The following is a 19624-nucleotide window of genomic DNA, read 5'->3' on the forward strand; positions in this document are numbered from 1 at the left end:
TTCCAACAGAGCTACCGGCCCTCCGGCCTTCTGCTGGGGAAAAAGCCGCTCTGGCAGAGGCGTACTCACCGCCAGCGGCGCGGAGCCCTGCAGGGCCCGGCCTGACTGCCGGTGTACTTCCCTATGGAGGATTCCGCGCCCCGGGAAGCGGCGGACACAAGCCGCCCGCGGGCAGCCGCTGCAGCAGGGCCGGACGGCCGTCACGACGGGGTGTCACCTTCGTCTGCCACAAAGAGAGGCCGCCTGGCCTACTGCTGCGGCCGGGGGGAGCGGCCCGACCCGGCCGCTACTTCCGGTGGACGCTACGTCACGTCCGGTGCGGCGCGGGGCCCGTCGGGACCCGCTCGTTGCCGTAGCGACGGAAGCCGCCTCCGCCTCTTCCGGCCGCGCATGGCGCCGTCTCTTCCGGTGCGGGGAGTAATATGGTGAGTGGCCCCCGCCGGGGGGGAAGTCGTGCGTGGGGAACGGGGCGCGGGGGGGGCCGCCGTGGTCGGGCCATGGCGGGGGGCCCGCTGCCACCGCGCGGGGGGGGCGGCCGGGGCAGCGCGGCCCGGGCCTCGGCCTCGGCGCAGGGCCCGGCCCGGAGCGCGCCGCCGCCCCCCGCGCCAACGCCGTTGGCGCCAGCCCCGCCGGGCCGGCGGTGACGTGGCTGCGCGCCGGGGCCGCCCCGCCCGGCCGGGGCTGGCGGCGGGGAAGTGCGGGGCTGGGCCGGGGCAGGGCCTTGGCTGCGCTGCCGGCGGCGCGGCCCTACGCGGTGCGGGGCCGGGGGTGCCCCCCTGCACACGCCGGGGGCGGCTCTGCGGGGGCTCCCCGGGGCCGGGGCGGGCTCGGCGGGGGCTCGGGCTCAGCCTCGGGGGTTTCTCTCCGCACCAGATGAGGGCGGGAGCCGCGGGGCGCAGCGGGCCGAGCTACTGACGGGCGGCCCCGCCGGCGCCGGGTCCCGGTACGTGGGGCTCGCAGCCCGGGGCCGCTCCTGCGGGGCCGCCGCCGCGGGCGCAGGCTTCCCGCTTACGGTGAGGCGGGCACAGAGCAGCTGGTGCCGTGCCCTCTGGCGCTGCGGGAGCGGGCGCCCGCGCTCCTCGCGGGACTAACGCCCTGTGCGGCAGCGGCGGGGGGCGCCCCTCGGCGCACGGTGTTTCTCTGCCGTGGGGAGCTAGGGAGGCTGTAATGCTCAAGCGCAACACCGGCTGAATTAGCGCTTGCTGCCCGGGGCCAGCTTTGGCCAGCCTGGGTTTGCAGGGGAATCTCCTCCGGGGGACAGGAGACGCAGCTCTTAACCCCCAGCACCCCTGGGGCAGCGGGCGGGCACGGCACGGCGCCCTTCGGCTGTGCACATAGTGCTAGCGGCACGGGGGAGCAGGGGGTGCACCGGCGGCAGAGCAGCCTTCATAAGCAAGCAGCCCGCTGCCTGTTAGAAAAGCTTTCCAAAGTGTTCTGCCACCCTGTGGGTCCCTACTGAGGCAAAAAAATAAATCACCATGTAATGTTTGGCTAGTGAAGAAAAATAGCAAGCACCAGCCCTTTGCCCCTTGGCATCTCTAGTACAGCTTTTTTAATTTATGGCACCAAGGTATCTGTGTATTTCTACAGATAACAGGAAATCCAGCTGCGTTGACAAACGTGTCTGTAAGTTAATTGAGTCTGCTTTGGTGACCCATCTGCTAGTACATCTTTTTGTCTTCTGCTGCAGTTACAGATTGTAGGAGCTTACAATCAAGCCTTATTTTGTCCAGCCCCAAATCGCTGCATGTGACAGACCACAAGTCCCCGCGTTTATATTGCAAGTGAGAAGGGCTTTCCACGTGGAAAGCTTACTTCTTTGTGGGGAGAGTAGTGTGGAGGGCAACTAACTAGAAGCTTTGGTCCTCTGAGGAAGGGGCCACAAGTGGTGTGATAGATGAATTTTTCTGGTAGCCTGCTCTCTGCCATGCTTTCAACCCCCTTGCTGCCACCCCTGTGTGTGCATTCAGCCTCTCCAGCCCAGGAAAGAGCTGATCAGTGTGTAACTGGGGGTTGGGAGAGGGAGCACCTGCAGTGATGGTGTCTTGCTGCGCACGGGTCGGTTAAGCTGTTGCTGAGATTGTTTCTGTGTCTCACCGTGTTCCTGGCCTTGCATCCACCGCGTTACAGATGATACCGGCATTGTTTTTATTTCTCTGATGGGTCTTCATTATATATATAAACAATATTTTCTTCTTTAATAAACCGGTTGGCTTTCGGTGGGAAGCGTGCTTTGATGAAGAAAAATACTTGTGTTTTCAGAACATCTGTAGTAGTTTTATTTAAATAAAAGTAAAAAAAACTCCACTCTTTAAATGGTGTTTTGGTGTGTTTTCCAGTAAAGTTGAATTCTGGATTATATCTAAATGAGGTTTGATTCGAAGTGGTTCATAATTTTCTAATACATTAATGATGTAAAATGGTTACCAAAAACATTGTTGTATTTAAGGTTTATGGGCAATCTCTAGTTAACAAAAAACTCATTCTGAATCTTTGATAGAATTACAAAAATAGTTTGTAAACAAAGATTTCGGTTTTGCTAATTTAAAGTTAAAGTAAATTTAACTAAACTTTTTAATTAAACTGTTAATTTTTTTTTAAGGGGACAATACACCTGTTCCGCAAATCACAGAGATCACTGGTTGGAAAGTTAACGCATGAGTTTAGGCTGGTTGCAGCAGATAGGAGGGTAAGTATTCCTTTTAAAAACTAATAATGAAAAAAGACATCAGCTGTGATAAGTTAAAATGCATTATTAACTTGAATATATTTTGATAATTTTTCTTTGAAATTTTCTAGCTGTACTTAAAAAGAAACCATAAGTCCATCTGTGAAGCTGGGTTCCTGCCTGTGCATCATCCCTGTCAATTAGTGTTGTCCAGCATTCTTCTTATATTTAATGCCTTTGGTAAAACTATAAACCGAATTTTCACAGATGTTTTGGGGACCTCAGTTCCAGCACAAAGAAAGGAACCCACTAATATAAAGTTGTAGAAGTCTGTCTTCAAAAGTCGGATGTCGTATGCTATAATAAAATGCAAATATTATATGAGGGTGATGATTTTATTTTTATTTTTTTTTACCAAAAAGATATTTTAAGCATGGTGCACAAGCACTGTTTATAAACAAGTTTTGAGACAATCTGTAAAGGTAAAAATAGAATATGAGCTTGTTGTTCTGAAATGACTTGTAAATTTTTGGGAAGGAGAAGCCAGTTCTGCTTGCTGATGAAGTACTACAGTATTGGTTTTTGAAACCAGATGGATATATTTTTGTCTTGTAAATTTTGGAAGATGTGAAATGCATATTTATTCTCATCAACAGTCGTGGAAGATCTTGCTGTTTGGTGCTATAAATTTAATATGTATTGGCTTCCTGCTAATGTGGTGCAGCTCTACAAACAGCATAGGTAGGTGGCTCTTTTATACTGATATGACCCACTACCATGTGTGTATTAGCTTGTGAAGTTGCAATGTACCAAAAAATGCACGTAATGGAGTCAGGTGGCTACGCAGCCACATTTGGGAAGTGTTTCCTTTTGATTTGCCAGTCAGTTTGGAGGCACCTCTCACTGGCAAGGGTAGATGGATGGAGGTCGTTCAAAGTCTGCAAGGTTTTCCAGACCTGCTGGTCATTTTCTACCTGCAGCACCCTCTTTGTCTTTAAGACTGAAAAAAAGTAGATTTTTAAGCTAGTCCTCAAACCTGTTGCTTATATAAATAGTACCAGTGACTTAGAGACCCTCACTTGCAGTTGAATGAAGACGTTTGTAGTGTGGCAAAAGGCTTGTCCAATTCCAGGAATGTCCCTTTTCAATATTTTTACTTTTTTAATTTGTGACACAGGTTTTCATGCAGTTTCAAGACAGGTTGGAGAAGCAAAACAAGTAAAAAATTCTGTTGAACCAGCTTTTCACTGCAAAAATGCACATTAGAGATCTCTTGCTATGGTAGATGACATGTCACTGGAAGATGTCCTGACTTTTCTGTATTTAAATTCTTAGTCACAAGCATAATACCTTTTGTATCTGGGCATTATTACATGCTTTATGAGCATTAGGATTGCCAAAATCAACCTGTTTATGAAGTTAAATATATTGGGGTGTGTAGGACATTCATATATACACATGCAAAAGTCAGTGAGACTTGCTGTATCAGCAGAGACAGTTCATGTAGACAGAAGATGGAAAAGTGCTGCATGAGAGAGGCTTAGAATACAGGCGATTTCTGCATTGAAAAATTATATCAAGTTTTAATATTTGCTTTTTTTACAGCTTTAACAGCTTACACATATTTGACAATCTTTGACCTTTTCAGGTGAGTTTTTTCCCCATTTAGTCTTGTCTTTCATTTGTGTCTGTCTTTGTATGTTTCTATACCGATAAAATTTAATTACAGATACAAACACATAGTCATCAGTATAGAAACTAACTGGTTTAAATATATCTTCAGTGAGTACGAAATTATACATCACAATAAATAGATGGTGAGAAACATCGGAGCTGTATGGAGAATGACTAGTAACAAATCAGTTCAGTCATGGATTTCTCTGTGCAGATGCGTAACAACATAAACCAGAATCCAGCATCAAACTGTCATCTTCTTGTTCACTCGGAACATTGCCCTATTGCCACAGTCACTGGTTCTGAATTACCCCTCGGTTCTAGCATCAGGAAACAAGGAGTATGTAATCCTGTTTCTGTTTCCAAATGTTTCAAAAGCTAGTTCCCATGTACTCTTCCAGTAAGGTCATTAGACTCACAGTGGTCTCTTTCAACAGTTTTGATTTGCTCTAAGGGAGAACAATGCTCAGTAATTCTGCTGCAAAAATCAGTTTTAAATTCTTTCATTTTTGTTGTCTTCTGGTTGTTTATGATAGTCTTACTGAGATATGAATTTACTGTTTTGTATATGAGCAGTATTATTTCCTCTGCTTTTGCTTTTACTCCACACAACTGTGGGTCAGGCTGTGATGATGTGATCGTTCAGCAGCTGTGGGGATGAGTTCTTGATCCAGTCTGATTTAACATTGTCGTTAAGGAAGGGCTGCGTAAAGACACTGATGGCGCTGAATCAGAGTGGGTTCCAATTAAAAAAAAAATTGTCCAAAGTGATCAATAGAGGAAAAATAGGCAAAGGAAATGAGTCATCCTAGAAACATTCAGGCTAGTACCATGAGGATAAAATAATTGGGATTTCAGATGTTCAATGTGAGAGGAAAACTTGGAGAGAAAGTAGCAATAGACACCTGTGGCTGTCTGCAAATGGCTGTTTAGATTAGAGCTTGTGTAGATTAAAGCAGCCAAAAAAGTAAATCTGTTTTGACCTGTTTTGAGTATCTGTAGACAAATTACACCGTGGAAAAGAAAGGCAATATTTGGCTTAGCCTGAGACTTATTCTAGAGTGCTAAATCGATTCCATAGTGTATCTCTAAAAGAAGAGTTTAGTGGAGAGCTTTCTTCGCTTTTTCACTGGGATACAAAGGAAGTGACACCAATGTGACATCTTGTCATGTTGCTGATCATGTCCCTTCTCATTTAGATGGCCTTTCTCAGGTTACAATATTTCCAGGCAGGTTCATAAAGTACATGCAGGATGACCATTTACCTGGTGTCTAGTTTGATATTTTCACAGGCTTTTTTTAGCTTTGTGTTTTTCATTGCTCTGTGTGACATTACTACATGTGATGCCAGGCGGCATTGCAGGGATTTTCTCAAACCACCTTTGCATGTGGGTCAGATTTTGGGGTGCCTGGTTTCATGTGCTCCCAGGTCCCTTTCAGAAAAATTCACGGAGTGCATACAGATTAAGGACTGGTTGTGCTGGTTTGTGTCAGGGCCTCAGTGGAAAAATGCATTGCATTTGGCGTGACAGTAAACTTGATTTAGGCTGAGCAATGTTCTATATTAAATAAGGTTGGTGGTGTCCTTTGTAAGCACAGCATGTCGTAAGTACAGCGTTAGGCTGTCTCCTGGTGCAAGGAATTAGACCGGCTACCATTCCACTACAGTTATTTGCTGCCCTTTTTATTGGAACAGCTGAGACGACATCGTGCAGTCTCAGTTTTATTCCAAAGCACGACCTTTTCTGGGTTCACTGGAACTGTCGCTGTGACAGTGACGGGGGTGTGGAGTTCATGGTAACACGCAGTTACATTCATATGTTCAGTTCCGATGGTTGAAGTGTGCGTTTGTAGATTACCCATTTTGTGAAGGCTGCAGTTACTTACCGTATCTAATTCTCCCCCTTTTTTCAGTTTGGTAACATGTCTAATAAGCTACTGGGTAATGATGAAGAAACCCAGCCCAGTCTATTCATTTGGGTAAGTGCTAATAACAAGATCTAGTGTTTGATAGTACATTTGATATGTTGCTGACTGTCGTTGCCTGTATCTCCTCACAGCCATGACTAATAATCTCTGTGTAAAAGAGCCTAAAAATAAGGAGGCCCAAGACTGACACAGTAAAGAACAGTTACAGGAAAGGGGAGGGACAGGAAAAAGAATTAAAAAATGCTTAGTTTTAAGCCGTTTGTCGTAAGTGGAGCGTTGGTTTGAAAGAAATTGAAAATAATGCCTATTCTGTAGAACTTCTGTTTTTTTCCCATCTATCTGCTTTTGAAAGAATTGGAAATACTAGGTCTGTCCTGCTGGTTCCTGCACAGAGCAGAATACATCTGATACATTGTTCAATGTTTGGTGTTTCTAAACTTAATTCTCAAATTTCAGGTTTGAAAGGTTTGAAGTTCTAGCTGTATTTGCATCTACAGTTCTGGCACAGCTTGGTGCTCTTTTTATACTGAAAGAAAGGTAGGGATATGTAGCATTTTCTTTACATTTTTGTTATGTATGAAGATATTCCAGATTGATCAAAAGCATATCCATTCTACAAATGCTATCTGTAGAGAGATACTGTAGAAAAAAACTTCAGATTTTTAAAAATATTGCTAAACCTTACTGCTTACTTACTTGATTACAGTACCTGTAGGCTTTAGATGTAATGATAGGAATTGATAAATGTAATTAAACAGCCTTCAAGGAAGAGACTCATTGTTCTTAAGAATCATATTTTCCAAAAAGTTAGTTATTTTATTAAATGCATTTCTCTATGCATCTTGACTTTTAAAGTCCACTAATAAATAATATTTTTAAATTACTTCAGTTGTTTCATGAGTAAAGCAACTTCATAATATATTAAGGATCTGAATGTTTAACCTGTCAACTTCATCAGTCCCTCAAAATTTGCTCAGGTATTGATTTGACTTATGATCTATACTTGGAAGCATTTGTATTTTAGGAGGTTAGCCTACAAAATTATTTTATTTTTTAAAAATGAAGAGGCATTTTAACATCTGGAATTCAAAACTGGGGCAGCGTACCTTCCATTTTTCTATTTAAGGGCTCTGTTTTCCCTATAAAGGGCTACATTAACAACTTTGAAATTTTATATTCTATGTCGATCTGTTGTACTGACAATACACTGTAATTAATTCTCATAATGACGCACTGTTGGAAACACTCCCAAGTTTCCAAACATCAATTTTAGAAAATTCCCAAAACTTATCATGGGTTTTTCTGTTACAGCTAAAGCTCATTTATTATTTTACTAGTGGCTAAAAAAAAAATCATCTCCGCCACAGTATCCAGCATCTACTTTATTTGGGCTTGCTTAGCGAAAGGTTGCAAGCCAGGGATTTCACGCTTGGTTTGTTGCAGTTACCAATACCAGTGGTGGCAGTAGCAGTATTTTTTGGCGTGCTTATTTACAAGCATCTTTTTATTGTGTAGGCAGCATTCATGGTAGCTAGCACCTATGTGGCACAGTTTGGAAGTATTTGGGAAATCTAAATTAGACCTTGCTTTGTTTCAGTATTGAATGCTCTCATCACTTATTAAGTTCTAAGTAATTAATTTTCTTGCAGTACTGTATCTGTCGGGTTTTGTTTATGAATGGCAGCTAATTCTTCAGAACTGAAAATATAAGCTTCAAGTACCAAGATTTTATTGTATGAACATAACTCACATTTTCAATTATTTTGTAGCGCAGAGCGGTTTCTGGAACAACCTGAGATACACACGTAAGAAATCATTTTGATATGTAAAGTGATAGATTTTTCAGTGTCCCTTTGAGTTTCTAATTATTCATTTAGCATGTATTAATTATGCAAGTACAGTCAACACCAAACTGGCTTTGGTACCTTGGTGGTCGTTTCAAACTATGTGCAAGCTATATTGGAAACAGTTTTTTCAAGGTACAGCTGAAATGTAATGGACGTGCTCTCTTAAATAATGATTTAACTGTGTATTGCTGGCTTTGCTAGTTTAGTTACTCTCATTTCTTACGGAGGCCTCTTAGGAGGCCTGGTGTGAGTGTGGAGGATGCTGTGATCATTAGGGAACTGACGGTGTTGCAGAGTTGTGGCTGAAGACTATAAAGAACACGGGGAAAGGAAAAGGTGTTGCGGGGCAAGAGACTGAGGCATGGGGTGTACGGTGAAGTTGTAGTTCTGCTAGGAAAGGGTAGGGGCATAGGGCGTAATTCCATAGGACGCTAAGCTTTTTAGCTCTGCTGTTGAGGGCACAATGTATTTATATCTTCAGAGGACAAACATACATATGTGTGTATATGCAATTAATTAAAAACTGTTACTCAACATGATGAACGTTACGTACAGCCTAATGTGATAACGCCAACATACGAAGTTCAGTGATCTCTCACAACCCTTACAATTATAATACACTGCAAGTTATTAAGCATTACACTAGTTAATCTTACTCTTGTTTGCAGCCTCAGTGAGAGATACTAAGCAAAGTATTTTGATATTGTTCCTAGTAATTACAGTCTGATTTCTTGTTTTGTGATGATGTGAAATTAAGATACTACTTTTTTTTCTTTTTCCCTCCCTAGGGGGCGACTGCTGGTTGGTACTTTCGTGGCTCTCTTTTTCAACTTACTTACAATGCTTACCATTAGGAATAAGCCTTTTGCTTATGTCTCTGAAGGTATGTGATAAATTAATCTATAACAAGAATTGGGAAAAGATTTTAATGTTCCTATTTTTATTGAGGTATATTTTGTCTGGTAACTTTTTTTAACTAGTGGATATATATTACTATTACCTCCGTTAATATTAACTTCATGTGGTTTAGAATTGCTATCTGAATTTCAACTCTAGGTTGTTTATAGGGCTTTCTGAGTGGTATGTAGTCATTAAAATGATACGTGGTTTATCATATTAGTGCTGAAGTACTCCTTATTTTCAATCTTTTGGATTCAGCCGGTGAAGGTCATCTGACAGATGTCAGAACTTTGAAGACATTTTATGGATATATTAATGGGTTAAAAATAAATTAATGTAATAATAATAATGTAATAATTAAAAATAAATTAATGTAATAAGCTCTTTTATCTGGGATTTGTACAGTGCGAAGTAGGCTTACAGTCATTCTCACTGACTGTAAATTGTTTGTAGTTATAATTACATATTATATTTTGCATTATATAAAATATAATGAAGTTGGTTATAATCTGCAATTATATTTGTATTTAATCAGTTCATATTATGAGAGATGGGCATTTTACTTACTGTCTGGAGAAGTCAGACTTGGGGTTTTTTTTCAAGGGACAGTGAATCTGTTGAGATACATTTATTCATTCACAGTGTATTGGGTTTTTTCCTTAAAATAAAACCTTAAGTATACTTTAAAACAGATATATCTACTGGCAGTAATTTTATTACCACCTTTTTTTCGCAGCTGCCAGCACAAGTTGGCTTCAGGAACATGTTGCAGATCTTAGTAGAAGGTAAAGCTTTATAATGTTTTTCAAAATTGTTAGGTTCTAGAGTGAGCTCTAGAGCAAACATTGTCTCTCATATTTCCCAGATACACAAATCTAATAGAAATACATCTTTTTGCATAACTTTCTCTTGGAATGTGTTAAGTACGTTGTATGTAATTCTCCTTGGATGAGGTGAGATAAAGTAGCTTTGTCCTGCACAGATTTGAATTGCATTTCTCAGTATTCATTACCTGAGCGATACATTTTGCAGTAATTTCTGTTTATTTACTCTCTGGGGTGGCCAAATGACTAGGGTGGTTGCAGTTTAAATGTGATATATGAAACAGGTTACTCACTGAAACATAGCCATGGAAACCCCTCACCTGTCCAGCAGGAAACTGGAAAGTCTGTGTCTTTGGGGGCTGAAGCAGTGTTGCTCCTTCATCTTGGCTGTCTTGCTCGTGTTGGATAGCTGAATGCAAGATAATATTGTTTGCAAATAGTTTTGTCAGATGCATTTATTTTGAGCCATATTCTTCCAAGTACTTATGCTGTCAGTGTCAAATTAAGAATGTTAAACCTTGTTAAGCATGCTGCAAAGCCCATCTGTTTCTGTGTTGTGGTTTTTGTAAACAATTGAGGAAAGCAGAGAGTGCTGGCTTGTTAAACAGAAGAATGGATTTTATATGGATTTTATATGGGTATAAGGTACATCATCTGACCCAAATTCTGTAAAACAGCTTCGGAGGACTAACAACAAGATTGCTCAAGTCCTTGGAGTTTCAGTGTAAAATCCCCGATGTGGCTAGCAATCATGAGCGGAGTTTTTCTTTAATGATGTGGTAACACCGTGTTATGAGGAAGGACACGGGTAACTTGAAGGGCTCCCAGATCAAGAGTCTAGAATGAATGACTACTGGGTTTTGAGATAAACTGTAGACAATTAAGCCAACAATTTTTTAAAAGTTACTAAATTTGGTTAGTATGTACACAGCTATTTCAGATGTGCTGTGTGAAGCAGTGCTGATTACAAAATACCTGCACCTGTATGTAATTAGGTTGATTAAAATTCTTAGAGGAGCAGACCAGCACATGATGCCTAAACGTAGGTTGGTTCTAAACAGAGCAACAAAACTTCTCATGTTGTCTTTCCCTTTAAATTTTCCAGTACGTGACATGTACTTGTATTCACTGGGAAGTACAGAAACCCTTTTCTCTCTTCATGCTCCCATTGATAGGAGAAAACTATAAATAAATACCTCTTCCCAGTGTTCCCTCATGGGTTTTTTGGTCTCCTCTTATTCAGCTGGCTGGTCTCCTCCCTCCTCTCAGACTCCATGAGTTAGCTTTGGCTTTAGAGCACTTTGGCACACGAAGGTGGCAGCTGGATGGAAGACTAGGGATATGCAACCACCCCCTCGCCAAGACTTTATATCTAATACAGTATCTGAACCTGTACAGTACTTGTCGCGTGCAGCTGACACAGCTGGCTATGTTACCAGAAAAAATAAAGTAGCACGAGATACGTATTTTGCCGTGTAGAAAAACTGATTTGGGGTTTTGAAGTAATGATCAACAGCTAACTGGCAACTGCTTTTTCTTTTTTATTACAGTATTTGTGGAATCATCCCAGGATTGAGTAGCATCTTTCTGCCACGAATGAACCCTTTTGTCTTGATTGATATTGCTGGAGCTCTAGCTCTTTGCATTACATATATGCTCATTGAAATCAAGTATGTACAGCTGTTGTTTAAAAAAAGTAACTCTTTTTGTATCCAGTCTGTGGGAAATTGCATTTTTCACATGAAAGGAATGATCTCATCAAAAGCTGTGTTTTCTGTGAAAGGGAGTGCAACTCCACAAATATTAGTCTCTTTTAAAAGATGTGTAGTTCAGATGGGATTCGTATGTGTAATATTCTGTAAGCATGCATCATTTAAAAGAATGAAAAAGAATCAAAAGAAAATTCTTGTGCCTTTCCAAAGTGTAAATACCCATTTTTGTTTAAAATTGCTCTTTCTTTCTAGCAATTATTTTGCTGTAGACACAGCTTCTGCTATAGCAATTGCTTTGATGACATTTGGTACCATGTATCCCATGAGCGTCTACAGTGGGAAAGTACTACTGCAGGTAAGGCAATGGCACAAAACAAGGGGGTTTGTGGTTTCAGTTTGTTACATGTCCTGATTTTTTAAAAAACCATAAAATCTGTTTTAAGCATTTGAACAGGAGGTGTTTCCAGGGGAATTTGTCATGTGCTTTTTTAAGGGCAGTAGAAATATGTATCATGAAGTCATAAAAATTCACTGTTTAATGCCATTGGTCTCTTGTGTAGGTAAAGCAGACTTAAAGGCTCTCTTGCTTAAACAAGGGCCAGTTATCTTTATTATAACTCTTTTCCTTTTTTTTTTTTTTTTCTTCTTCTTAAAGACAACCCCACCTCATGTGATTGGCCAGTTAGATAAACTTCTTAGAGAGGTAAGTCAGTGTACAATGTATAACACAGTGTGCACAGCTAATGTTAAATAAGCATTCAGGAATATGAAGAGGTTTTGTGAGCAGTCCAAAAAGATTGCTAAAGAATTATTTTTTAAGTATTCTTTTTTAGCTGCACGTAGAAAATATAAGATAAATAGTGTCATTCAGGAATCTGGAACAAATCTGTTGAAGTAGTGCAGCCTGTTGTTTTTATTAACCGAACATGTGCTACTATGTGAGTGGGGGGAGGAAAAAGGAATTCAGGCAGCTGCTAACTTACAGCATACCAAGTTGAGAAAATACTACAGTGCAATTTGACTGCAAGAGTTAATTGAAATGGGTTATTTAAATCCACTTTTTAATGGATTTGGCTGTTTAAGTGTAGCAAAAGTACAGCAGATAAGCATTAGTGGCATCATTAACAGACATCGTCCATTTTGTGTATGGAAGCTTTTATTTCACCACTGCACATGCTATATTATTCAGCTATGTCTAAAAGTACATTTCAAAAAGGATTTGAAACATTTTTCATTTGTTTTCATATTTCTGGATGTTTGTGTAAAATCAGGTTTCAACTTTGGATGGTGTCTTGGAAGTTCGAAATGAGCATTTCTGGACATTAGGTTTTGGCACCTTGGTAAGTTATGACTTAATGAACTCTGTAGCCTTTAAGAAAGAGTTGTCAGTTACTGCTATAGGTTTTTTATTTAAATGAAGTAAGATATTTCTTCTGAAATGTTAAATATAAAAGTTTGTTTGAGTCAGTACTCAGTCCTTGTGATTTATTGCAAAACTTCTCTTCCCCTGTCCTTTACATTTTTTAAAAGCTTTGTTATTTATTAATATTATTTATGTATATTGTAGCTTTGGATTAAAGCATGTGTTTTGCAGCTATAGAATTTCTTTTGTATTTTGGCAGTGAAGAAAACCCCAAACAATAGTAAACACATTTTTCAAATGGTATATTAGTGTAAGTTGTCTCAGAGGTGAGAAAAAGAAAACGGTAAACTTTCAGGTACGAAAGGTCTACGGTAAAATCATGTTTTCAGCATTTCTGGGGGAGGGGGTGGAAAAAGCCAGTTTCAGTTGTGTACTGATACTCTGTAAGCTGAAAGAAATGAAGGGGGGTTTGCAACACAGAATGCTCGCACAGAACTCAGTTATTCCTAGTTGATACAGGTATGTTATGACAGCCAGAAAATTGAGACAAGATTTGTCTCTACTTTTGAATTCTTCCAGTATGCTGCCCTTCTTTAAAAGCGAGAAAGGCAGCAGCTCTGACGTGCTGATGCAAAAATAGCTTTCGGTTTACTATTCTGCCACTGGAAATAGTGGATCACAGCATTGTTGGATTGGTCACAGATATTTACAAAACCTCTGTAAGCGTATTTACCTATTGGCACCTTCCAGACTGTAGTGGAAACTTCCTGAGACCTGAATATAGACAATTACTGAGACCTGCACAGTCTGATGTAAAAATGGCTTATATAGCACAAGTGAACCATGTTCTTTATTAAACGTGAACTGAAAAAGCGGTGCAGTGCAGTGAACTGCAGCAGTAGTTCAAGGTAGATGAGAGGGTGTTACTGAGAGGAAGGCAGGGGCAGCCCGCAGTTCCATGCATGTCCAGGAGAAACTTTTAGTCTGAATTCCACAAGGGGCATTGCCTGTGTTCTTGTTAATGGTCCCAATCTGAGCGTGTCTGCCATGCGTGCTGTCCTCTCGCCTGCTCCAACAGTACAGCGGTGACACTTTTTCCTGAAGTTGGCATATGGACCGTGCCTGCACTTTGTTTTTCTTTCGGGCCACTTTTTTTCCTCGTTGTTGCCTTTCTTTTGCTGCCATCACATGTTGCATTTTACAGTTTGGTTTTAAGATGCGCTTTTCCTGAATGATGGTCTTGATGATGTGTTCGTAAGTGATCAACGCATTGGGAAAGATCAAAACGTGCCCATTAAATTAAGTTTCTCAGTTTAGTCAGTAGTCTTCACTGTGAAAGGTCTTTGCATAGTTCTCTGCAGGGTAGCTTACCTCTTCTTGAATGCATATGAAGAATCTTTTTTGAAGTAACCGTTAACAGCCAACTTGTTTTTTTATCCCTTTCTAGGCTGGATCAGTACATGTGCGAATTCGGAGAGATGCAAATGAACAAATGGTACTTGCCCATGTCACTAACAGATTATACACATTGGTCTCTACCTTGACTGTTCAGATTTTCAAAGATGACTGGATCAGACCTACTTTATCATCTGTGCCTATTGCAAACAATATTCTGAACCTTTCGGATCATCACATTATTCCAATGCCATCTTTGAAAGCTTCTGATAATTTGAACCCTGTTACATCCACTCCAGCTAAGCCCAGCAGCCCACCGCCAGAATTTTCTTTTAATACACCAGGCAAAAATGTGAGTCCAGTCGTCCTTTTAAACACTCAGACAAAGCCCTATGGATTGGGCTTTAATCATGGATCAGCGCCCTACAGCAGTGTGCTCAATCAAGGACTTGGAATACCGGGAGTGGGAGCAACTCAAGGATTCAGAACTGGGTTTACAAATGTCCCAAGCAGATATGGAACAAACGCTCATGGTCAACCCCGACCATAATAAACACCATTATTTATTGTACTTAAGGGTATTGACTTAATTCTTTTATTACCCAATTTTGATAAACATTTGGAATGTCAGATCATTCTAAATGGCTGGGAACAAGTGCATTGTTCATATTCATGAAATGGTTAATTGCAATTTTTCTCTTTGCATCAGCAGTAGCCTGTGTAATGCCACAAGTATTTTCCAGACTTACAATACTTTACAGATAGTTTTTATAGAGTGTCTATTTCTATTCAGCTTTTTATTCACTTTTCTTTATTTTCCCAAGAATGTATTGAGCTATAGCACAACTCCGTAAGAGAATAAAATTGTGACCAGGTAGCATAATTTTTTTTTTCTAATGAATGCCAAATAGCTGAGAGAGTAGGAAATTGCAGAAGTACAAGTCCCAATTTTTAGAGATGTTTTGATTGCTGTATTAAGCCATTTTTTGGCAAAGTCACAACTAGTTTTTGGTTGCAGAAATCCATCAGTATTCATATTGTGGCCATTGTGAAGACAATCTGGCATTTCAAATTCTAATCAATTTTGTGAGACCATGTTTTTACATTTTTATTGATGCTTTTATAGAAATTCAGATGGTTCAGCAACCATTTTCTAGTTGTAAGTATTCCATAGTCATCTCTGATACTTCTTCCTTTTTGGTTTAACTGCAAAATTATTTAGCAATATACTGGGAAATAAAATATTGCAAACTTAAGATTTTACAAGCACCTCTTTTTTATGATTAATGCTATTTAAGATACAGAGCAGATGGCTGTATTGTTTCTGAAGCCAGTATTTCATTTTTGACTACGGAAGGTATTCTGTGATTTGATTGTGACTTTGTATTTTTCCTTTTTGTATTTTTTCTGTAGTTTCAGGGGAAAAAGTATCTATTTATATTCCTGGTTTATATCCATAGTGCAGGTCAGTGATCACTGACAGTTCTGAGTCATTACTGGAGTGCTTAACCTTTGGAGCACGCTTGGAACAAGACTGCCTAACTTGCCTCTGCTTTTGCATTGCTGTTCTGCTGTACATCTAGATGGCCGCATTTCTTCAGGGCCTTTCTCAGAGAGCTTTTCCCTCTGGCTGCTGTCTTTTTCTTCACTGCTCTGGTAACAGGGAAAGGCCTTTTAGAAAGACTTCAATTTTTTTTTTTCTGTCCTCCTGTGCAGTATGTGTCTTGTAATTCCCTCGCCAATATCTCCTCTGCACTTTCCTTCTGCATCTCTTGGCTGTTGGGGAGTGGGTTGCCTGTTCCTGTTGTTTCACTTGCAACTCAGGGTGCTATGTATTGGCTTCCACCTTGCTTATCTGTATACTAAGTCTCTCCATTTGTCCAAGGTGGTTATATGGAGCTGTAGTATCTCAGGGACTCCAAAGACAGTATGGTACCTGAAGATAATGGGTGTGATAGAGAAATCTTTCTCTTGTAGAACTGAGTTGAGAAAACAGCCTTCATTTGAATGTTAAAGATCTGTGGCCTCTTCACCCTGGCTGAGGATTTCTTTTTCTGCACAAGGACATTACTGTCCTGTTTTTTGGTGGTTTGGGTTGTTTGTTTGTTTGTTTTTTCCTTCCCCTCTCCACTACTTGTGTTTCTCGCTCCACTGCGTGGGAGGAGGGTGTCACTCTTGCAAACAAAGTAAGGGTGACATTCTGCATGACAGTATCTAGCCAAGATGTTTTAGGCTGAGGGTAGTGTCCAGTCTGCCATGGTACACAGTCCACGTAAGCTGCAAGTAGGGAATCTAGTTCTGTACTTCATTTGCAACAAGAGAAACAGCTTCGCTGCTGTGTCAGAAAATTTAATGACCTGGAAAACTTGCGTTTAAAGATTAAAGCAAACTTAAAACGATTGGCTGTGTTTCTGTGAGGTCAGTATTGGCTCAGAAATCACCTTTGTTTCATTACTTTGTCTTTATGTGTAGTCTTACACGTGCCATTGCTGCGTGGAAATTCACTAAGTACAGAACACTTGAACAGATTCTCTGTACCTCTTGGGTGCTGAACTAGACCGCGCTTTCTACAGCATCTGCAACACCTTAGAGCCAGCAGAATGTTTACAATATACTACTCTCGTGTGGCCTATTTGAGAATTGTTCCTTACTCCGGTTTCATAACCAGACACTTGCCCTTTTTCTGACATTTTAAATACATTGTATTATATTGATCGCATGCCAACTTGTTTTTGGTAGAAAATTAAAGCTCCATTTTATTAAAAAATGAAGCTGATCTTTGATTTAAAATGAGAAGGGAGAATAAGTATCCCAGAATTCTGAGTGCAATATAATCACTTTAATAAAATTATTTTTTGGAGTGATTGTTTACAATATATATCATGTGCAGACGATAAAAGTTCTTTTAGAGATTAGAACAGCTTTTTAGCTGCTTTATTGTTATGAATATATTAAGAATATTTGTTAAATCGGCACAGAGTAAAATGTCTCCTTTTATACGAGGAAAATAAAATCAGTGTCATCCTTAAATGACAAGGAAAAAGTGGTAATTTGTGTACAAGATTTTATAGTTACCTTTTTATATACGTTGATCGTTTAAGTGATGCTCTCAGTGAACTTCAGTCTCGATGAGTAGATGTGTGAAACTTCGGAACTGTTTTGCTGGGTCTGCTACCAATATGGACTGCGTCCTTGTAATAATTCTACAGCGAGCGTTTTTACTGCCTTTTGTCTTTTATAACTGTATTTTGCTGTTAGGTGGTCACAATCTAAATGTTTCTTTGAAATGTGGTGAATAATAACTGTTAATTTATATGGTCTTCGTTCCTAGTAATAGGAATGCTGCCCCAGTTGGAGAAAAAACAGAGGGTGGTACCCTGTGATTTCTGTCTGCCAGAGCATTTGGCGTTGTTACTCCCTGAACTTGTTCCAGCAGTGATTGCCCAGGATCGCTTCACTTACAGGTAAATTCATCAAGCTTTATAGAGAATGAGCTGCGTGTACCATTACTTAGGCTTAAGCTTCTTGCAAAAACTGCATTGTCCTGATACAAAAGGAGCTACAGCGCCTGCTACAGCACAAGTAACTAATGTAATATGGGGGGGTGGTTGCAGCTTTACCTGTTGAGTAATGGCCTTTGAGTTCCTGCTGTTCTGTGTTCCCTTCACCCCGGTAGTAACCACACGCAGCTGTGGGAGGGCTCCGAGAAGCCAGTGACAGCCTCGCATGGCTGGGAGATTGCTGATTCCCCCCCACACCCCTTGACCGGGGTGCGACAAATCCTTTACAAGGAGAAAACGTGTGCAGCAGTTCTGCTGATGTGTCTAATTCTTGGCTTAGTTGATGCTGCCACCATCCAGCTGGGACAGAGAAACTAGCCAGGGAGAGGTTCTTCAGCAAAAAGCCTGTCTCCGAATGCTGAAGTGATTACCTGTACTGGCATGTTCAGGTCCGTAGGATCTGGATACTTGATAATATTCAACATCGAAACCAACAGTAGAAGAGATACCATCACTTGTATTTTTTGTTTTCTGGGTATTTTATCACATGGCTAGAATTTCTCCTGCCTGTTTGTTCTCCTCTGCCTTAGCAGTGAGAACCCTCCTTGCACCATGTTTTTGCCTCGTTGACTACTTCAGGTTCTTATGCTTTTGAGAGCTTGGATTCTTGGATGCATGTGGTTACTGGGCAGATGTGAGTTTTCCTCTCAGCAGTTATTTTTTTAAGTGAATGATGGCTCATATGAATTCCTAAGATGATGACCCTCCCTTCTAAGTAAACTCTTTCCAGGGCTCACATCCAGTTAGGAGATGGCCCTCTCTTCCTGTACCAGAAAGACCCCAAACTCAAAACTGATGTTTTGAGAGCCGTTGGGTCATATTACACCAACCCGTACCTCATTTCTTTCAACTGAGTAAATGTAACTCAAGAAAACTGCATGCTCAGGCTGTGAGAGGTTGGTGACAAAATTGACATGCCAGAGACTTGGTGTACTACGTGATTAAATTATGGTTTTAACAAACTCTGATAGGTTTTTGTAAAAATAGGCTTTTTCCAGTTGCAACAAAACTCTGATCCCGCATTTCATAACGAAGCCTATTTTAACTTTCAAATTGTTGAAGCAGCAGAGTAGCAGTGCACCCTGCGGGTGCATACAGCATTTTGCAGAGGCCTGGCAAAGTATGAAGTAACACAAGAATTCACCTGTAAAAACGGAATTAGCCATACAAACTCCTGTTTAACATATCTGTATATAGTCATTTTGTTACGGTTTTATTGCCACTTCGGAGGGTGCAGTAGGTGCCTTATAACCGCTCTGAGTATTCAAACTTAAGAAGATTTAATGTAGTTGTTTAGAATGTTTTCTCATGGGCTGAAGTAATGGAGAATATGACAGCAAAGACTCCAGATAGATAGCTTTGATGTATTTCCACAGACGTACAGTAATATCTGAAAATAAATACATCTGTCCAATTTGTGGAATGTTCATTGTATTCTATTTCAGAAGTTGCATGCAAAGTAGAAACGTTTCTCACAAATGTTAAAATAGATGGGAAAACATAAAGGGCTTTTGTTTCATCTTGAACAAGAAAATCAGATTGAATTTCATTTTCAGGCTGTCCTGTAATAGAAACATTCTACAAGTTTGCATTGTTGTAAATACACATTTCTGTTGCGACTTTAAAGTATATATGTAAATATTTTAGGTTCAGAAATGTTTGCTTTAGGAAAAGGGTAAAATACAGGCCAAATCTGACATGCCTACAACTGCATAGCTTATTTCTTTTTCAAATCCCTTTGCCCGGGATAGA

At 40.6% G+C, this 19624-nt stretch overlaps 1 protein-coding gene across 2 annotated transcripts; it reads left to right on the forward strand.

Moving 5' to 3' along the window:
• The first annotated feature begins 315 nt into the window (after positions 1 to 315).
• SLC30A6 (solute carrier family 30 member 6) lies at positions 316 to 14883 on the forward strand. Of its 2 annotated transcripts, XM_055725960.1 has the most exons (14): positions 316 to 425; positions 2603 to 2689; positions 3325 to 3409; positions 4274 to 4316; positions 6257 to 6322; positions 6728 to 6808; positions 8041 to 8076; positions 8907 to 9001; positions 9755 to 9803; positions 11393 to 11512; positions 11807 to 11909; positions 12210 to 12257; positions 12826 to 12894; positions 14365 to 14883. In XM_055725960.1, the coding sequence occupies exons 1-14, from the start codon at positions 423 to 425 to the stop codon at positions 14860 to 14862; spliced, it is 1383 nt and encodes a 460-aa protein (XP_055581935.1). In that variant the 5' UTR covers positions 316 to 422; the 3' UTR covers positions 14863 to 14883. The 2 variants fall into 2 exon arrangements, with proteins under 2 accessions (XP_055581935.1, XP_055581936.1); XM_055725961.1 differs by lacking the exon at positions 6728 to 6808.
• The last annotated feature ends 4741 nt before the right edge of the window (positions 14884 to 19624 follow it).

Source organism: Falco cherrug, chromosome 13 (assembly GCF_023634085.1).
Source record: "Falco cherrug isolate bFalChe1 chromosome 13, bFalChe1.pri, whole genome shotgun sequence".
Lineage (NCBI taxonomy): Eukaryota > Metazoa > Chordata > Aves > Falconiformes > Falconidae > Falco > Falco cherrug.

Excerpts from the sequence above, each read along its gene's own strand:
- SLC30A6 (XM_055725960.1), top strand. Across the intron at positions 4,317-6,256 it reads ACAATCTTTGACCTTTTCAG|TTTGGTAACATGTCTAATAA; the intron begins GTGAGTTTTTTC and ends CCCTTTTTTCAG. Across the intron at positions 6,809-8,040 it reads CTTTTTATACTGAAAGAAAG|CGCAGAGCGGTTTCTGGAAC; the intron begins GTAGGGATATGT and ends ATTATTTTGTAG.